The sequence below is a fragment of the Artemia franciscana genome, chromosome 15 (genome assembly GCF_032884065.1).
Source record: "Artemia franciscana chromosome 15, ASM3288406v1, whole genome shotgun sequence".
NCBI lineage: Eukaryota > Metazoa > Arthropoda > Branchiopoda > Anostraca > Artemiidae > Artemia > Artemia franciscana.
Genome location: NC_088877.1, coordinates 40,784,002 through 40,805,020, shown reverse-complemented (window position 1 = coordinate 40,805,020; position 21,019 = coordinate 40,784,002). Strand labels below are relative to the sequence as shown.

The window sequence follows — 21,019 nt, the reverse complement described above, 5'->3', positions numbered from 1 at the left end:
ACACCATCAGATTCAGCGCATCAGAAAACCTTATTGTAGAAGTTTCAAGCTCCTATCGACAAAAATGTGGAATTTCGCATTTTTTGCCAGAAGACAGATTACGCATGCCTGTTTATTTGTTTTTTGTTTGTTTGTTATTTTTCATTTTCCCCATGGGTGATCGTATCGACTGATTGGTCCTAGAATGTCGTGACAGGGCTCATTCTTACGGAAATTAAAAGTTCTAGTGGCCTTTTTAAGTGACAAAAAATTGGAGGGAACCTAGGCCCCCTCCCACGCTCGTTTTTCCCCAAAAGTCACCGGATCAAAATTCTGAGATAGCCATTTTATTCACCATAGCTGAAAAACCTAATAACTATGTCTTTGAGGACGACTTACTCCCCCGAAGTCCCCCGTGGGAGGGGCTGCAAGTTACAAACTTTGACCTGTGTCAAACAGTTCATGGTAACGAACTGTAGTAAGGAGCAACCCGGCTCAATAGTAACCAAAACTAGCTGCATCAAAAGAATCGCATTTTAATGCTGATTTTAAATTATATAAGTTTCATCAAGTTTAGTCTTACCCATCAAAAGTTACGAGCCTGGGAAAATTTGTCTTATTTTAGAAAATAGGGGGAAACACCCCGTAAAAGTCATAGTATATTAACGATCACACCATCAGATTCAGTGTATCAGAGAACCTTAATGTAGAAGTTTCAAGTTCCTATCTAGAAAAATGTGGAATTTTGTAGTTTTGCCAGAAGGCAGATCACGGATGCGTGTTTATTTGTTTGTTTTTTGTTGGTTTTTTTTTCCAGGGGTGATTGCATCGACCCAGTGGTCCTTAAATGTTGCAAGAGGGCTCATTCGAATGGAAATGAAAAGTTCTAGTTCCCTTTTTAAGTAATCAAAAAATTGGAGGGCAACTAGGCCTCCTCCCTCGCTCCTTTTTCTCAAAGTCTTCCGATTAATTGCAACTAATTAATATGCAAATTTCGTTTTAATTATTTATGTGCGGAGAGCCAAGATCAAAACATGAATTAATTCAGAAACGTCCAAAAATTAAATAAAAAAACATGTTTTTTTTAATGAAAGTAAGGAGCAACACTAAAACTTAAAATGAACAGAAATTGCTCCGTATATGAAAGAGGCTTTTCCTCCTCAATGCCCCGCTCTTTACGCTAAAGTTTCTTACTGTTTTAAAAAGTAGAGTTAAGAGAAAGAGTCAAACTTTAGCGTAAAGAGCGGGGCGTTGATGAGGAAGCAGCCCCTTTCATATACAAAGTAATTTCTGTTCGTTTTAAGTTTTAATGTTGCTCCTTACATTCAGTTAAAAAAACTTGTTTTTTTTTATTTAATTTACATATAGTAATGGTTACTGGGAAGTGTACAGACGTTTTCAGGGGGATTTTTAGGGGGAGAGTTGAGGGGAAGGGGTTACGTGGAAGGATATTTCCATAGAGGAACATCTCATGGGGAAAAAATTTCAATGAAGGGGGCGCAGGATTTTCTAGTATTATTTAAAAAAAAAAGAATAAATATGAAAATTTTTTTCTACTGAAAGTAAGGAGCAGCATTAAAACTTAAAACGAATAGAAATTATTACGCATATGAGGGGCTCAACTCCTCCTAATACCTTGCTCTTTACGCTAAAGTATTTTTATTAATTTCAACTGTTTATTCTACGGCTTTTGTGATTCAGGGGTCATTCTTAATGAATGGGGACAAAATTTAAGCTTTAGTGTAACGAGCGAGGTACTAACGAGGGGATGAACCCCCTCGTATATGTAATAAAAACATGAGGATACAAAAGTTCGTTACGTAGGCTAATTTATAATTACGTATATCTTTTACTAATAAAAACATTCGTAAAAAATTAAAAGTTCTATTTGCCTTTTTAAGTAACCAAAAAATCTGAGGGCAGCTAGGCTTCCTCCCCCGCTCTTTTTTTCTTAAAATCATTCGATTAAAGCTATGAGAAAGCCTTTTAGCCAAAAAAAATAAATATGCAAATTTGGTTTTAATTATTCCTCTGCGGAGAGCCAAATCAAAACATGCATTGATTCAAAAAAGTTCAGAAATTAAATAAAAAAACAAATTTTTTTTACTGAAAGTAAGGAGCGACATTAAAACTTAAAACGAACAGAAATTACTTCGTATGTAAAAGGAGCTGCTTCCTCATCAACGCCCCGCTCTTTACGCTAAAGTTTTTAATGTTTTAAAAAGAAGAGTTGAGATAAAGAGTCAAACTTTAGCGCAAAGAGCGGGGCGTTGATGAGGAAGCAGCCCCTTTCATATACGAAGTAATTTCTTTTCGTTTTAAGTTTTAATGTCGTTCTTTACTTTCAGTTAAAAAAACTTGTTTTTTTTTTATTTAATTCTAGAATAAGATGGAGTTACCAACTCGTATAACCAATATTACAGGCTTAATCCAATTGTACTCCTTATAATGAAGGGAAACTAGGGGCGAAAGTAACCACTAGTTCAACGTAATAGCCATAGAAAAACATAGAAATGACTATCAACTTTGGGAAAAACAAGAAATTTTGTATTTTTATGCATAATAGATTTGAAATTCAGAGACATGCTGAAGTTCATTGTATAATTTTAATAAAGATAACCCCCGCGTTTTGGGGAGTGGTGAACCCATTAATATAAAATTATGTATATTTTCAATAATATTCTGCTATTTTTACAGAACAAATTTGAAATAAAAGAACTTTCCATACCTAGAATCAGTATGAATAGATTCTGTTGATTCATTTTTATTTATTTATTTTTTTGTTTTTAGTGGTTAGATAATTCTATAGATAAGTGTTGCTTTTTGTCTACTGTTTTTAGTACTAATTTTTTTTACCCTCTTAGTTATTAATGTGGCAGCCGCTTCCTATCGCCTTTAACCCCCATTTTGTCACCAAGCTACTTGAGGTCCAACAATCTCCTCTTCTAAATGTCCTGAGAACAAGAATTTAGGGACTCCTATTTCTCTCCCAAAAAGGCCAACCCGGGCTCCTATTTTTTCTAATTCTGGCTGTGATTCTGATCATTTACACGAGCTGTTCTTGTTAATTGTATTTCCAATTTTTTTTGTACTCAGTAAATAAAAATTAAAAGTTTGCTTCTTTACTGTTGTATCAGTATTCTGTCGTCCTTTCTAATAGAAAATTCAAAATTATGTCACCTCTCTCTTGTAAGTAAATAGATGAATATGCCAGGGACTTTACCACCAAGAGATTTCAACACTGGAACGTGGACCGTTTGCCAAGAAAAAAGTTGTGCTGTTTCCTAACTCGTAAACTTAGTCTGACGGACATAGAGGATCTCAATCTGTTAAATAATAAAAACTGGCGAGATAAGTAAGATATGTATTTTTAGTGTGCATTCAATCTTAATGAAAAATTTTGGTAAATAAAAAATACCGTCAAGATATGATAAAACAAAATTTATTTTTTAGAAGTAAAAGATAAAATCAAATGGCAAAGCCGATAATTAATTTTTCTCTACCAATATAGAATATATTATGTGTTAAACGTAATCCATAATTGGTAACCTTACTTCGAACTTTACTGGCATTTTTCAACGATATTTTAAATAATCATTTTGTTCGTTAGCTTCTTTCGTTTTTGAAAAGTTCGAACGTTTGTGAATTAGCTAATGAAGCATAAGATCTAATTCAGATTTTTCTGTAGAATTTTTCAAGTTTAAGAGTCTATTATTAAGGCATCGCGGACGTCCAGATATGATATTCTCTGTTCAGTTCTTTTTCAATCGCGGCAAATCAGACAAACACTCAATGTTATCAGATTTCACTGCCGTCATTAAACTCAAGGGGTTTCTTACTGAAAATTATGATTATTGCATTGTTATTCTTCGTAATCTGGCAAGTAAATAGGATTATTTATTTGCAAAAGAACTATTATTTGAGGAGAAAATTAGAGAAATTATTATTCGAGATTTTTTGGGGGGGAGGAGGGGGGTTCAACTCTTACGAAAGAAATACCAGGAAAACACGGGAAAATTAAACATTTCGCTGAGAAAATTAAGCATTTTACAAAGTTTAGGTGGGTGAATTCCTCCCCTGCGTGTGTGCCTGTGGTCTGGTCATCATTATTTGCCAGGGTAAGGTATAAAATTGTGGAAATTATAAAAAAAAGTACATATTTTCGGGTTTTTACTTCATGCAGACCTATTTACAAAAATAAAATTTAAATAATTGCTCTTAGCGAAGTGACCAGTTTACTTCATTTTATCAAACAGTTCGTGGTAACGAACTGTAGTAAGGAGCGACCCGGCTCAATAGTAACCAATTTTGATATCAATAGCGGATTTAGAACGGGTTTTGAACGGATTTTGATATCAATAGCTATATGAACAAAATCGCATTTTAATGCTGACTTTAAATATATCAGTTTTACCTATCTAAAATTACCAGTCTAAGAAAAATTGCCTTATTTTAGAAAATAGAGGGAAACACCCGCTAAAAGTAATAAAACCAAAATTACACCCATCCGATTCAGCATATCAGGGAACCCTACCGTGGAAGTTTCAAGCTCCTATCTGCAAAAATGTGGATTTTTTTTTCCAGTGGCGATCTTATCGAACCAGTTGTCCTAGAATGTTGCAAGCAGGCTCATTCCAACGGAAATGAAGTTATATATAAGTGAATTATTATGAACATGATTTTTGAAAAAGGGGAAGCACCCAGTGATTTTAGGAAAACCTTAATTAAACCACTGTATAAGAAAGGTGACAAGAGTGAGTGTCGTAATTATCGAGGCATTAGTCTGGTTTCTGTAGGTAGCAAATTACTGAGTAATATGATACTTTTTAGACTGAGATATGCTGTAGACAAAGTTTTAAAGGAAGAACAATACGGTTTTAGAAAAGGTAGAGGATGTGTTGACCATGTTTTCACTCTTAGGTTAATAATTGAGAAGTCCCTTCGTTGTCAAACACATTTGGTCCTCAGTTTTATCGATTATGAGCAAGCTTTCGTTTCTGTTGATAGAACAGCGTTAACAAAGGTCTTATCGTTATATGGTATACCTGAAAAATACATTAAAGTGATTTGCGCTATGTACGAGAATAATACTGCTGCAGTTAAGGTAGGAAATGAGGTTAGCAACTGGTTTTGTATTAAATCAGGAGTTAAGCAGGGTTGTGTTCTATCTCCCTTTATATGGATCATTTTGATGGACTTCGTCTTAAGGAGCACAGGAAAGGCAATTAGAGACCATGGAATCAAATGGGGAGGAAGAACGCTCCTGGACTTAGATTATGCTGACGATTTAAGCATATTAGATGAAAGTGTGAGCAAAATGAATGAATTTTTAGAGGTTTTACGAGTTCAGGGTGCTAAAATAGGCTTGAAAATTAATGTTAAGAAGACTAAGTCACTAAGGCTAGGAATAAGTGAAGATGAACAGGTGACATTAGGTAACGAAAAGATTGATCAGGTTGGGAGCTTCAGTTACCTTGGTAGTATTATTAGTAAAGATGGTGGGAGCAATGAAGATGTTAAAAGTAGAATAGCTAAGGCTCAGGGTGTTTTTTTTCACAGTTAAAAAAAGATTGGAAGAATAGAAAGATAAGTCTACAAACCAAGATTAGAATATTGGAAGCTACAGTGATGACAGTGGTCAAATATGGTTCTGAAGCATGGGCACTCCGAAAAGCAGATGAAAATTTACTAGATGTTTTCCAGAGAAATTGCCTACGGATTGTTCTGGGTACCCGGCTGACTGACGGTATTTCAAACAGTAGGTTTTACGAAAAGTGTGGTTCAATCCCGCTTTCTGGGGCTATAATGAAAGAAAGGGTAAGATGGCTAGGCCACGTTCTACGGATGAAGGATGACAGATTACCGAAGATTGTCCTTTTTGGCCAACCGTCTGGGGCTACACGGAAAGCAGGTCGTCCTTGTCTGGGTTGGGAGGATGTCATAAATAAAGATTTAAAGGAAATGGGAACTTCCTGGGAGGGTGTAAAGAGGGAGGCCTTAAATAGATTAGGTTGGAGGAGGAGCGTGCGTAGCTGTGTTGGCCTCAGGTGGCTTGGTGCTGCAGTGAGTTATTAGTAGTAGTAGTAGAATTATATATAAAAATGAAGTATATAGTACCCTTTTAAGTGATCCAAAAAAATTGGAGGGCACCTAGGCCCCCTCTCACGCTAATTATTTTCCCACAGTTACCGGATCAAGATTCTGAGATAGCCATTTTATTCAGCATAGTCAAAAAACCTTATAACTATGTTTTTGGGGACGACTTACTCCACCAGAATCCCCGTGGAAGGGGCTACAAGTTACAAACTTTGATCAGTGTTTATATAGTAATGGTGATTGGGAGGTGTACAGACGTTTTCTGGGGGATTTTTGGTTGGGGGAGAGGTTGAGGACAGGGGGTTATGTTGGGGGAACTTGCCATGGAGGAATTCGTCATGGGGCAAGAAATTTCCATGAAGGGAGCGCAAGATTTTCTAGCATTATTTAAAAATAAAAGAATACAATAATAAATATGAAACAGTTTTTCAACTGAAAGTAAGGAGCAGCATTAAAATTTAAAACTAACAGAATACAAATTTCGTTTTAATTATTCATCTGTGGAGAGCCAAATCAAGACATGTATTAGCTCAAAAACGTTCAGAAATTAAATAAAAAAAGACATGTTTTTAACTGAAAGTAAGGAAATTTTCTCAGGCTCGTAACTTTTGATGGGTAAGACTAAACTTGATGATGAAACTTACATATTTAAAATCAGCATAAAAGTGTGATTCTTGTGATGTATTTCTGGGTATCAAAATTCTGTTTTTTAGAGTTTTGGTTACTATTGAGCCGGGTCGCTCCTTACTACAGTTCTGTAGTAACTGTTTGAAATTACCTCTACTGTTAGGTTCGCTTTATGTTGGAAATAAAATGAAAAAAAAGAAGTCTTTTAACTGAAATTAAGGAGTGACATTAACGAACCGGAATTACTCCGTATATCAAAGGGGCTTTTCCATCCTCAACGCCTTGCTCTTTACGCTAAAGTCTGACTCTTTTTCTCATGTTTTCTTTTTAAAACAGCAAAACACTTTAGCGTAAGGAGCGGGCCGTTGAGGAGGGAAAAAGCCTTTTAATATAAAGAGTAATTTCTGCTTGTTTTAAGCTTTAATGTTGCTCCTTACTTTCAGTTAAAAAACTTTTTTTTTCATTTTAATTGTGAACGTTTTTGGCTTAACACGTTTTTTTCTTTTTTTTTTCTGTTTCTCTGTTTGCCATCCTGGCATGTCCAATGAATTGTGGGACAGAATAGAAGCAGATCAAAAAACGTGTCTAAGAATTATTTTCTAACAGGGTAAAGGGCCTTAAATTTCACTTCTTCGGAGAGCAAATTTAGTCACCCTTAAGGAAATGAGAGTACAAATTTCCTTGTGTTTTGCCAACAATACCGTGCATAAGGCTTTTACTACTTCTCTTTTCCCTAGTGAACGTTTGCCCACCCACCACGTCAGGGGCGAATCCAGGATTTTTTTTGGGGGGGGGCACATAAAAGGTTGCTCCGGTAAACTTGTGGAAAAAGAGAAACCATCAATTTAAAGGGAATTAAAACCATTTCTAAGTCGTAGGTAGGCAGTGGACATGGACTTCTATTTAATATAAAATCTGATGAGTTCCATTGAAATTAAAGTCAATTAGAAATATTGATCCAAAAAAAGTAAGTTTATAAGAACCACCTCGCCATAAAAACAATTAAAAGGTTATTCACCCTCTACAAAAAAATAATATATTTAATCTTTTCTGCATAATTTGTAGCATTTGCACTTCTGACGACTATAGCGAGTTAGTTAAACTTTGTATTGTCAAAAAAAAAAAATTGGTACCATATTTTGGTATCATACATTCTTTTGAACTAATTGTTGATTAAACATTAAATAATAGTTCGTTTGATAGTGTAGCAGGAAAAATAGAACAAAGAAATAGAAATATAGATTTCTTAATGTTGCTATTAGCAGCAGATTAAGTCAGAATTTTAAAACTCCCCTCCTTACAAATGAAGATTTCCGCCTCCTAGTTGGCATTTGTGGTAATACGGACCTATTCCCTTGATAAACTTAAATTTAATTAAATACTTTGTGGGGACATGTGTCATTAATAAAAATCTAACAGAGACTGCAAAAAGTAACTGAAACCTTGTTTAAAACATGTCTGCAAAAAGAAACAGCCTTAATAATTAAAAACTTACTAAAAACTCGACTATTAAAAACCAAATAAAAAAAAAAAAAATTCGTCCCAGACAGAACCAGAACAAGCGGTCCCAACCACAAATCTACTACTATGTCAGGAGGAGGGCCCCCTCTGCATCCACCACTGCCCCACGTTCTATTTCAACAAAATTCCCCCTTCTTGCCCCAATAAGAGTTTCCACTGAAAGATATAGAAGAATATTCATCCTTCACATAGTTGAAATTTTAAATTAGTAACTTTCCCCTCTTCTCACTCCACTTTTAACTTGTAGTTTTAATGCTTATTTTGCAATTGCAAACTTTACAATTCTTGCTAGTTAAACTAAATTGTCATTTTGTTTAAATTTGTTTTCCCGGTTTTAATTTACGACCTTTTATCGTTTGACTTTTTTACTGATTGCAATTTTATGAGTTTAAAATGGTTTGATATCTGTTACTGATTGACATTCACCATTTTTTTAATTTTTTTATTGACACTAAAGTGTTAATTTGGCCCTTTTGGGCTTGTGATAGCCGTTTTGTGGAAATAAATCTTGTCTTGTCTAAGCCGTAGTTTGAAAATAATGTGATAGATAACCCGTGAAATATGACAAGAGAAGAGCCAGAACTTGAGTACTAAGTTGAGATTGCTAAAGAAATAGCGAAACAACTGCCGATTATACAATATAAGCTTTAAATAGTTGGTAAAACCAACAATAGTGAAATTAAACCAACCTAAGCAGATACCGTCAGAGCGTTATGTTGTTTTGTGCTGAAAATATCTTTAAAAGCTATCGAACATTCTTTCTCTATAGACAATTATCAAGAATTAATAAGGTACAAGTTGTATTAATTGTAACCCAGAATAATTCCCCATCGTAATAATTTTGACAGCAGTAAATCAATGACCTAAAATGAAAGACAAAGAAAAAACTTACATGTGGCGAATCACGAGCTTTTTAGAATTCTCAAAAAGAGAAGGTAGATCCACAATCCAGCGTGAGCCTTTTAGTAGGTCTGACCCCAAATTTCTTCCAGAAGTGATAACGTTCAACGCAAAAGGGGAATTTGTTCCAATTTCTTCGGAACTCGATTCGTCGTGAACCGAAGTAACCGTTAAGCCTTCTAACAAATATTTTGGTAAACGTGGTCTGCCTCTAGCACGATAATTCAATTTCAACTTTTCACGATGGGCCTGCATATTTGGCAAATTGAGCCCTCGCTTATTTCTTTTTTTTTTCCATGTTACTGTGGTCAATAACAAGAACTATATAAGAATTTTATTAGGGTTGTGGCCGTTTTTATCGGGTTTATTTGCTAAGGGGTTGAATTGTTTCTTAGAAAGGCCTTGTACTTGAGACTGGTCATTGGCTCCTTTTGTAGTTTGCTTTGGTGGTTCTACAGCAACACTCGAGTCTTGCTATAACAAATTCAAATACTCTGGGGACATTTTGTTTCGTTCACATTAGTTATTAATTAGCTCGTTTTATATATCTTTAATTCTTATTTCAGTAGAAGGTTATGCAAAATTGTACTTATACTACAATATATAAATTTGTCCTGAATTTATTTTAACGGTACAATAATAACCAAAACGATAAATCATTCTTTTTAAAATAAAACCTTTGCTTCTTATTCGGCCCTTGTGCTGTGTTCAATTTATCTCTAGGATTAGACGCAGCTTATCCTTAATTATTTATACAATACAATTTTCATATATATTTATTAACCGGCAGTTTGGTGTCTGTACCCTACTTCTTCTCTAGACTCTGTTTAAACATGTTACAACTAATTAATGCTTGACTGAATCGCTCCTGAACAATCCGAGTGGTTAGTCCCTTGGTGTAATTTATGCATTTTTAGATGCTCCGATTACAACTTAATCTAACCTTTTGATGGGAATTTTTGATTTCGGAACACAAACATGTAAAGTATTTGAAGGGACTGCAGCCAGGAGGTATATATTATACAAATAAGTTTCTGATTGTTGAATAGAAAAATTTTTGCTCTATTTTTTGATACCACAAAACAACAATGTCAAGCATAGCAATCTAGAATGCAAACCCGAAAGAGGTTTTATAATTATTTTGGAATTACAAAAAAATAACTGTCGGCTTTAAGATTTGATTAGGCCAAAATATTCACCAGATTTTTTTTATTCTGTTGACATAAAAACCGTCAAAATCACTAATTCAGGAACGTCAGGCAAACTCCAAATGTTTAACATGGGTGGTATAGGAAGATTTTTTGAGAGTCCGTCCTGCCTTAACAATTCAAAATAAAAATAAGAGAAAAAGACGAATAGAAAGTAGTTTAGACATAAGAAAAATTATTTTATTTTATTTATTTTATCATAGATCAACTAAGAAGTTCAGATCAAACGCATGATTAAGCCAAAGAATTTTTTTGGCTTTAAATAAACAAAAAGACACAAAACTGTTTTTAAAGTGTTAATAATATAATGGCTTTGTAATTACTGATGAAGTTAAAATACAACAAAAAAAAGAAGTAACCCTTGAGTGCCTTGTAGGTAAAGAGCCATATGCCTAAAATGCATCATTGTTGGTCTATTTTACTTCTAGTCGACAAAATACATTAGAGGAGCCATTGATTTGGAATTTTAAAGTTCCAGTGCTCTTTTTGAAGATTGAAAATGATTGGAGGGTAAACCAACCCTCTTCTAGTACCTTTTTCTGCTACAAGAGTAACCCACAAATATCTAGTAGAAGTTTTGAAATAGATTTTGTGCTTAAAGTCATGATTGCAGTGATATATGTAACTTAGTAAGAGTAAAGCGGCCCATAATAATCAATTGATTGAAACTGGATTTTGAAAAACGCCTTGTGTGAAAAAAGTACCATTTGTAACTGACCAAGGAATACTACTACCGTCACTAATACTAATTCACTGCCTCAAATCCCTCCTCCATCAAAATAAACTCAAAGCTCCCATCTTTATCCTCTCCTAAGAAGTTCCGAAACCCTTTCTTACGACATTTTCCCAACCTATTCGAGTCATTTAATTTGGTCCTACATTGATGGCTGACAAAGATGATCTTTGACAATATGTCATTCCTCATCCACAAAATGTGTCATATCCAGTCCAACTTTTCTCTCATTACAGTCCCAAAAAGTTAGAAAGATACACATTTTTCGTAGAGCTTTGATTACCTTTTGACCTTTATCTATTCCTTTTGTTAGTGACTTAATCTTCTTAATGTTAAATTTTAAACCCTTTCTTGCAGCCTCAACCTTCACAACCTCCGAAAACTCACTAATTTTACTAATGTCTTTATCTAGGACGCTCAAATCATCAGAATAATCTAAGTCTAGGAAAGTTTTGCCTTCCCATTTGATTTCATGCTCTCCCGTAGCCTTTACAATGGTCCTTAGGGCAAAGTCGTTCCATATAAATTGGGATACAAACACAACCTTTCTTAGCTCATGATTCAATACTAAATAAACCTAACGTTATTTTCTTATTCCCGTACATATAACTATTCCCGTGCAATATCCCTCTCATACATATTGCTAATCATTGTAATGTATTTACATGATGCACCACACAAACATATGATCTTCACTAAAGCTCTTTTATCGGCTGAATCATACTCCTGTTTATAATGTATAAAACTGAGGACTAAAGGGGTTGACAATTCAGACATGTCGCAATTAGTAACCATAGAGTGAAACTTGCCAACGCATCTTTTCTTCTGCCAAAGACCTCACTGTTTTTCTCTTTAAAGTTTACCTGCAACACCTCTAATCAACGAAGTATCATCACATTCAGTAATTTGCTTTTTACAGAAACCAAACTAATGCCTGGACAATCACCATAATTCCTCTTGTCATCTTTCCTGCAAAGGGGTTTCAGGAATGGTATTGTTATTTCAATTAATTTTGATTCTGAAATGGTACTTTGAAAACAAACTTACAGAAATTTTGAAAAAAGAGCCTAAAATCCATCGAAAATGGCGTTAGGTCGACATAAAAAGTGTACCATTAGAATTATCATGACTGAAAATTCTTTGTGGGGAGGTAAAGGCCGCCAGATTGTACAACAAAGAATTTTCGCATCAAAAGCACTATTGTATCTCTTTTTTTATCATTTTTCTCGGGTTGATCATATGGAACCAGCATTCGCAGATTCTTGGGAGAGGGCTCTTTTGAAGGGAAATTGCTATCTCTAGCACCTTCTTTTGCGTTTTCTTGCCATTTCGTGGTTTTAATTTGACTTTTTACTTTTCTTTGAGAAACTTATTTTTTGAGGTATTTTTTGAATCAATTAGCAGATAAGTCAGAAGAATAACAAACACCAAAAACAAGAAAAACAATAGGGAATTTTTTAAGACCGTGGGAGACTAATTAGAATGAATATTTCGGCCCTATGTCCAAGGGCCGTCCTCAACAATACAAATAAGAAAAAACAACTTACGAGAGGATAAAATCAATAAAATTAAATGAACAGTTTTTCAAAACAGTCCCAGCATCCTTACCTCAGCGAAGTTCAACCAGTACTGAAAAATAAATTGTTATGAAACGAGGCAGTTCAATGAAATGAAAGAAAATGATTTAAAAACAGGCTTTTAATGCCAGCCTAGCTTTTTTTGCTGCTGATCTTATAGGTCTATTTGTGACAGGTTCTGTGTTAATACCTATTGGTTTTTTAAAATACTTTGTAAGGTCATTTTTAATTAAATTTATGTATAAAACATTCAGTGAATATTCTCCTAAATCCCTATTTAAGGAAATATTATTATTAATCTTAAATCTGATTTCAATTGCTTCTCGAACTACTTGCTTTATGTCTAGATCATTGCTAATAATGGCGGATTCTTCTAAAAGTTGAGGACGGCCCTAATATTCATTCTAATTTGTTTCCAACTGTCTTAAAAAATTCCCTATTGTTCTTCTTGTTTTTGGTGTCTGTGATGGAAAGGCAGTGTGGTCTTCGTCGTTATTTAAGAATAACAAAATGCACGTGCGGATCTGGGGTGGGGTGTTTAATTTCTTTCTTAAATAGGTTTTATGGATATTGAGTATGCAGTAATGAAACAAAACAGGCTTACTATTTTTTTAACGATTGAGAATGCTGAAAAAATTTAAAATACGTATATACAAACATTGTCAAATGCAAAAGGGATAGGGCAGGGTATTGATCCCTCCACAAGTTTAAAGTGAAGATTTCAGTTACTAATATTTTTTCATCTTCGGTTTCTTGATACGCTTTGTGTAACAAAAAAACCCTGGACTCCCCCCTCCTAGGGTAATTTCAAGGTTAAAACGTGATGGCTAGTGGTTTTTAATTCTTTTGAGTGTTGACAAACATGGTATGAATAGATTTCAGTTTGTTACGAGAGGGAATATTTTTATGTAAAGAAAATTCAGTTTGTTTTAATGTGACACTTCTTCTTTTCTGAGGAAATGTGTTTAGAGAAAGTGGTGCGATGAAACAAAATGTTTATATTTTTCTTAATTTTAAGCTTAATAAAGGAAACTATATATGAAAATACTCATATATGAATAAAATAATATATATGAGACTATATATGACTAAGTTAATGTAACACAGGGCAGATACTGAGCCGTTTCCTAGTTGTTACTGTTATTTTGAGGTAAAGTCTAGGATTTACCTGTAATATCTAATTTGACTTCAAGAAGGTACTGTAACATATGTAAACGGAACCTAAGACTGGAATGTGCCCTCTTATTTATCGAAGGCTCCTATGTTACTAAATATTATGACAAATGCTAAAAAAAACCTGGAACCTTAACTGTAATAGTTTATTAGCATTTTAACAGCCCAAACGGCTCACCAATCGTCAATTCACAATTTAACATATACATTTGTGAAATATCTTTGAATTTTATTGTATTTTTCCTCTTAGAAGATTCGTCTAAAAACAAAAGAAAGCGATGGCCTATAAAAATTAAGAACAAGCTCCATGACCCAAATTAACTTTGGTCTTAGTCCCCCCCTTTCCAGGCTAAATTTTAAGATACATCCCTGGAGAAGAAATTTCAGGTGCATTTAATAATTTGGCTGAAAAGGAAACTGCTCAAACAAATTTCCCAATGAACTGAGAGCAATCCGGAATAAAAATCAAGGAACATAAATAGGAACAGACTTAAAAGAAACTCTATTCACTTTTATTCATATTTTCTACAGAGGCAACTTTTATATGGATAAATATCTATCTTGTAATTAGTTTTGCTTCATTATGGATCATTCAAAACATGAACTTGTTAATAATTCGAAAAAATTGAATTTCACTTAAAAATTGAAAAAGAAAATGAGCAGAATTTTTACAAAGGATATTTTGTAAGAAAAAGAAAAGGATTTAGGTCAAATAAATGAAGGGAGATTGTTAAAGCTCATGAGCGTGAAAAAAAAAGATTTGGTGTAATCCTTTACGATTTTAAAATTAAAGCAGAACAGGGATAGACTAAAAACTATTCCTTGTACCCAATTACCCCACAGTATTAGTTCTTGATTTAATTTTTATCAGACTGATGTTACTACATCGTGAACGTCCAAATGTCTTCCAAACAACCGAGGCCATGCAAATTTCGTATTTTTATCTGAGCCCCAGCATTTTTTTTCAAAAGGGTTTTGCCTGGCTCTTGCTTTCTTTTCTACCCTTCGGTGCTACTCATTTGAGTTTCGACATATTTGTTGTATATTTTGTCGATTGGATAGTGAAATACTCTCTACAAGCTTAGTCGTTGAATGAAATAACTTATTCATTCATCACTTTTGCATTCTCCGAATTAAATGTTTTCTACCATAAATAGCCAGCACAACTCTAAAACAACCCAAACTTTAAAAAACTTTTTATTTTAAAGGATTACGATACCAATAGATATATTAAAAGAATTGCATTTTCATCCTTATTTCAAATATATTTATTTCTTTAAGTTTAGTCTTACCTATGAAAGGTTACGAGTCTGGTAAATTTTTCCCAATTTTCTAAAATAGCGGAAACCCCCCTAAAGTCAAGTGATTTTAAGTTATATCACCAGATTCAGCGTATCAGAGAATCATACTGTATAGGTTTCAAGCTACTATCTGCAATAATGTGAAATTTCGTATTTTTTACCAGAAGAAAGATCACGGATCCGTGTTTATTTGTTTTTTTGTTGTTGTTTTTTTCCCAGGGGTGATCGTATTGATCCAGTGGTCCTTGAATATCCGAAGAGGGTTCATTTGAAAAAAAATAAAAGTTCTGGTGCCCTTTTTGAGTGACCAAAAAAATCGGAGGGCAACTAGGCCCCTTCCCATTCCATGATGAGGAGGTTTCTCCGTGGAGATGGGGTCACATTTCCTATTATTATTGAAAAAAAAAACGATCAGAAATTAAATACAAAAACTATTTTTTCTATTGAAAGTAAGGAGTGACACTAAAACTTAAAACGATAAGAAATTATTTTATTTATGAAAGGGGCTGTACCCTCCTCAGTGCCTCGCTCTTTACGCTAGAGTTTGACTCATTCTCAAAGCTCTATTTTTTAAAACAATAAAAACTTTATTGACTTTTTAAATTTAATTGTTTTTACTTTTTAAAAAGCTTAAAACTTTTTTTTCTCTTTTGCTAGTTAGTAACTACATTATTTTATGGAATTATTGAACATTCTAATAATTCGCCTCCGTCATTTTGCAGCGTCTGCGGAAAGCACTAGACGGAACTCTACGAGAAGAGCAGCATGGTTTCAGAACTGGGAGATCCTATTCTGATCTAATATTTGTACTGAGAATGCTTGTCGAAGAATCAAAAGAATGAAACAAGAAGCTCTACCTCCTATTCATTGACTTTGAAAAGGCATTTGACTCAGTTGACAGAGATTGCTTGTGGAGAGTTTTGAAATACTACGGAATTCCCGAGAAAATAGTAGATATGATTATAGCGCTTTATGAAGAATCAGAATATTGCGTAAAGACCGAAAACAGTACAACTAGATTTTTCAAGATCATGTCTGGTGTTCGTCACGGATGTGTACTTTCCCCCATGCTCTTTATAATTATAATGGATTATGCCCTGAGATTCGCATCGGGCTACGGGGTAAAAGTAAGCAACAAGCAACTGTTTGATCTGGACTTCGCGGACGACGTTTTCCTTCTCGAAGATTCTAAAGAACGGTTGCAGCAGCTGCTTGACACTATTACCGAGAATACAGAGAATGTCGGGCTAAAGATAAACGTTGACAAATCGAATAGCATGGCCATCACAACCTCGCCACTTGCTCTCCATTGCAAAACCAAAGATCCAGAACAAATCCAGAAGTCCAAGTACCTGGGTAGCTGGATTGATTGTGATGGAGAGATCTCGACCGAGATTAAACGTAGAATTGGACAAGCTACAGGTGCCTTCAATAGATTGTAGCCTATTTGGAGAAGTAATAATTATTCAATGCGACTGAAGCATCGTCTGTTCAACAGCAATGTACTCTCAATTATCCTTTACACAAGCGAATGTTGAAAAATAAACAACCAGCTTGAAAAAAGGATCCTTGCATTTGAAAATATGAGCCTCAGAAGAATGTTGAATACAAGCTGGCAACAAAAAATTACAAATGCAGAAATACGCAGAAAAACAGGTCAACCTCCAGTCATTGAGTTGCTGAAAAGAAGGCGGTGGACATACCTGGGACACGTTCTTCGTATGGAAGGGAGCCGCCTTCCTCGAACAACCTATGAATGAAAGCCAGACGGTAGAAGAAAGAGAGGCCACTCCAATAATACATTGAGACGAACACATGACCGAGATCTGAGGACGGCCGGAACCTCACTAATACCTGGGTGGGAAGACGTCATCGCTGCAGCACCAATGCGAGACGAATGGAGAGGCTTTTTCGACGCCCTATGCGCCACCGATGGATCTGGAGGAACTAAGGTCTAAGGTCTCATAATTCGAATTAAAAATTAACTTTTTTGAAAATTCTTAATAAATATATGAGTTTCTAAATGATTGAGTGTTGAATAACCTCTGCTAAATTTCTTCTGCTAGTAAATAAACATGTTATATTGTTGATTTTTCTGACATGAGAATTTAATTATTAATACTGTACTATCGAGTATTTTTTTTGTTTTTTTAGGTGATGGTAGGTTTGATGTGAGTGCCAAGGAATTTAGGATAACCAACTCAAAAAAAGAAGTTGTTTTCCTAGCGAATCAAAAAGAGGTAGTCGTTGGGGCTGAAGTTTTAAGAGTCACAGGACAAGGAGGAGCCGTTTTTGATGGATCTATTCAAACTTCCTTGTTAAGATCAATTTCAACTAAAGATTTGAGGTAATTTATTTTGACTAAACTTCAGAATCACTAAAGGTTAAGCCGTTTCTTATGATCATTGATTTAAAAACAGGTTTTTTCGAAAAAAATTTTTTAAGAAAAGTAAAAAGCTGCATTAAACCAAACACTAGAAGAAATAAGGACGAACAATAATTCAAACTTAAAAAAAGAACCAAATCAAGGTTATAATGAAACATCTAAAAGAAAATCAGTCAATACCACAAACAAAAGTGAGAATAACGCTTAGAGAGAGAATAAAGAAAAATGTTTTTCTGAACAATGCTAGTGATGGAAATCCAATAAAATAATAGGAAAACAACAAACAAGATGGAAATCCAATAAGGATTTTAAAACCCAACATGTTGTTTGGTCAACAAATTAAAATTAAATTCGGGTATGGGAATCCAAGGTGTTTGTTTTTCAACAAAATGAGAACTCAATAATGATCAGGAAATCCTTGATCGCTGAATAAATGAGTAAATGATTGCAAATGAGTCAAGATTGCAATGAAACACCTACAAAATATCAGTCAACATCACATGCAAAAGTGGGAATAGCAACTAGAGAGAGAATAAAGAGAAAAGCTTTTTCTGAACAACGCTAGTGATGGAAATCCAACAAATGAATAGAAAACTAAAAACAAGATGTAAATCCAATAACGATCTTTCAACTGAACATGTTTTTTGTCAAATAATTAAACATTCAATTCTGGTATGGGAATCCAATATTTTTGTTTTCCTTCAAAATTGGAATTCAATAATTACCAGTAAACCCCTGATAATTGAATAAATAAATGAATGAGAACTAAATCAAAGTTGCAATAAAACACCTAAGAAAATAAGTCAACGCCACAAAAAATGTGAATAAAGCCTCCTAGGCCTATTAAATACCAGATCATCATTTGTTCTTTACCAAAAGCAGTTTTTGTCTCGTGTAGTCACTTCCGGATTTATTTGATGGGGGGAATTGAGGGGGCGAGAACCCTGAAGGGGCAGCAAAGTGAACTTAAATTGTAATATTTTTAGGCAAAAATTGAAATATTTACGGTATTGATGGTGAGAAAGGGGATGACAAGTTTTACATTTGCCCCCTTTCTCCTCCCTGAGAGAAACCTAACTTTGGCTCTACCATGCTTAAATATTATTTTATGCTTAAATAACATCAGCAACAAGAGCAAAACAGAATGATGTTTCCATAACAACCAAACTTACTGAATAGGACTAATGAAAATAGACTGAGAGTTTCTTACATAATGATAATTTTTCCATGAATTCTCAAATTTTTGGCATTTGTTAACTTCTCAAGAAGAAAAGCTTAAATTTGAATGATTCACAGTGTTGATGGTGTGAACGAGGATGGAAAATTCTACATTTGCCCCTCTCCCTGATAAAAACCTAAATTTCGCTCTGCGAGCAGTAGGGTATAGTCTTTAAAAAACATCGGAATCAAGAGCAAAATAAAAATAAATTACCATAACAAGCAAGGTTGCTGAAAAGATCTAAAGAAAGTGGACTGAGAGGAACTTATATACTGACTAAAATTTTAAAAGAACGAAAAACTATTGTATGAATGTATCTTTTACATAGTGTATGACGTCAATGTTATATTATCAGGCATCTTTTTTAAACTCTTTAAACGTATTTGAATGTGACAGTATTTGCACGATAAATCTTTTTTTTCAAAATCTAAGCTCTAAAATATAGGTATCCAAAGGGTGCACATTTTGCCAATTATCCTCTAAAATGTTATAATACACCACCGGTGGGGTCTGACGTCATTGTTACATTATTATGCATTTTCTTTTTCTCTTTATACGCATTTGAATGCGAAGAAATTTCACGAATTTTTTTTTTCAAAATCAAAGTTCTAAAATACAATTAACCAACGAGTACGCATCCAGCCAATGATCCACCAAAATATTGCCACACTGCAACAATGAAAAATATTATCTGAATACAGCATCTTTTATACAATGTAAGACGTCATTGTTTTATTATCATGCATCTTTTTTGCTCTTTAAAAGCATTTGAATGCGATGACATATGCACAAAAAAAGTATTTTTCTTCAAAATCAAAGCTTTAAAATATAGTCATCCAAAGGGTGCACATCCTGCCAATGATCCACCAAAATATTGTCATACCCCACCGGTGGAGCCTGGGCCACAAGCTGGGAAACACTGGTTTTGGTGCTTTTTTAGTCCTGATTTAGCTCTGATTTTACTTGAGGCAATTTTATTTGTTTTTGGTGAGCTTGCTTATTGATAGATCTATCTATTCGTTTTGGGTATCATCTATTCAATGATTGTCATCTGTCCTTTTTAAGTTAGTATTATTGCATGACTTTTTTTTTTACTGTTCTTTAGCCTTATTTAGCCTGCTACTTTTCTTTGAAAAACTTATATTTTGGAAAAATTAAAAAAAAAATCTGCTCGTTTTTAATTGACATCGTTCTCTTCATCGGTAAATAGCATGAATCTATTTTTTAGCTCTTATCCTATTCTTTCTTAAAAATAAAAATATTGCATTGGTATTTACATTTGGACTTATTTTTTACTACAGATTAAATAAAAAAAAATTTTTTAACTGAAAGTAAGGAGCGACATTAAAACTTAAAACGAACAGAAATTACCCCGTATATGAAAGGGGCTGCTCCTTCTCAACGCCTTGCTCTTTGCACTAAAGTTTGACTCTCTCTCTCTCAACTCTACTTTTTAAAACAGTTAAAAACTCTAGCGTAAAGAGCAGGGCGTTGAAGAAGGAGCAGCCCCTATCATACACGGGGTAATTTCTGTTCGTTTTAAGTTTTAATGTCGCTCCTTACTTTCAGTTAAAAAAATTTGTTTTTTTTATTTAATTTCTCTACGTTTTTTAGTTAATCCATGTTTTGATTTCGGCTCTCCGCAGATGAATAATTAATGCGAAATTTGTATATTTATTTATGTGGCTAAATAGCTTTCCCAAAGTTTTGATCGAATGATTTTGCGAAAAAAGCAGGGGAAGGAGGCCCAGTTGCTCTCCAATTTCTTGGGTACTTAAAAAGGCAACTAGAACTTTTAGTTTTTACGAACGTTTTCATTAATAAAAGATATAAGTACCTTACGAATTATCTTACGTAACAAACTTCTATGTTCGTATGTTTTTATTACGTATATGAGAAGTTTCTCCCACTTCTCAATACCTCGTCAATAACTCTTTGCATTAAAGCTTAAATTTTGTCCCCTGAATCACAAAGGCCGTGGAATAAATAGTTGAAATTACTAAAAATCCTTTAGCGTAAAGAGTGAGGTATTAGGAGGAGGCGAACCCCTTATATGCGTAATATTTTCTGTTCGTTTTAAGTTTTAATGCTACTCCATACTTCCAGTTGAAAAAAACTTTTTCATATTTATTTTCTCATTGTTTTTTTTTTTTTAAATAATGCTAGAAAATGCTGCGCCCCCTTTATGGAAATCTTCTTCCCCCATGACAAATTCCTCCATGGAAAATTTCCCCCACATAGCCCGCTCTTCTCAACCCCCCCTCCCAACCAAAAAATCCCCTTGAAAACGTCTCTACAT

At 34.1% G+C, this 21,019-nt stretch overlaps 1 protein-coding gene across 1 annotated transcript in view; it reads left to right on the top strand.

Moving 5' to 3' along the window:
* The window catches only part of LOC136036477 (delta-sarcoglycan-like), an 89,540-nt gene that overhangs the window by 44,370 nt on the left and 24,151 nt on the right, over positions 1-21,019 (top strand). The window contains exon 4 of the mRNA XM_065718738.1: positions 17,270-17,462. Within this exon, the coding sequence (XP_065574810.1) occupies positions 17,270-17,462 (193 nt within the window). The remainder of the gene's footprint in view (positions 1-17,269; positions 17,463-21,019) is intronic.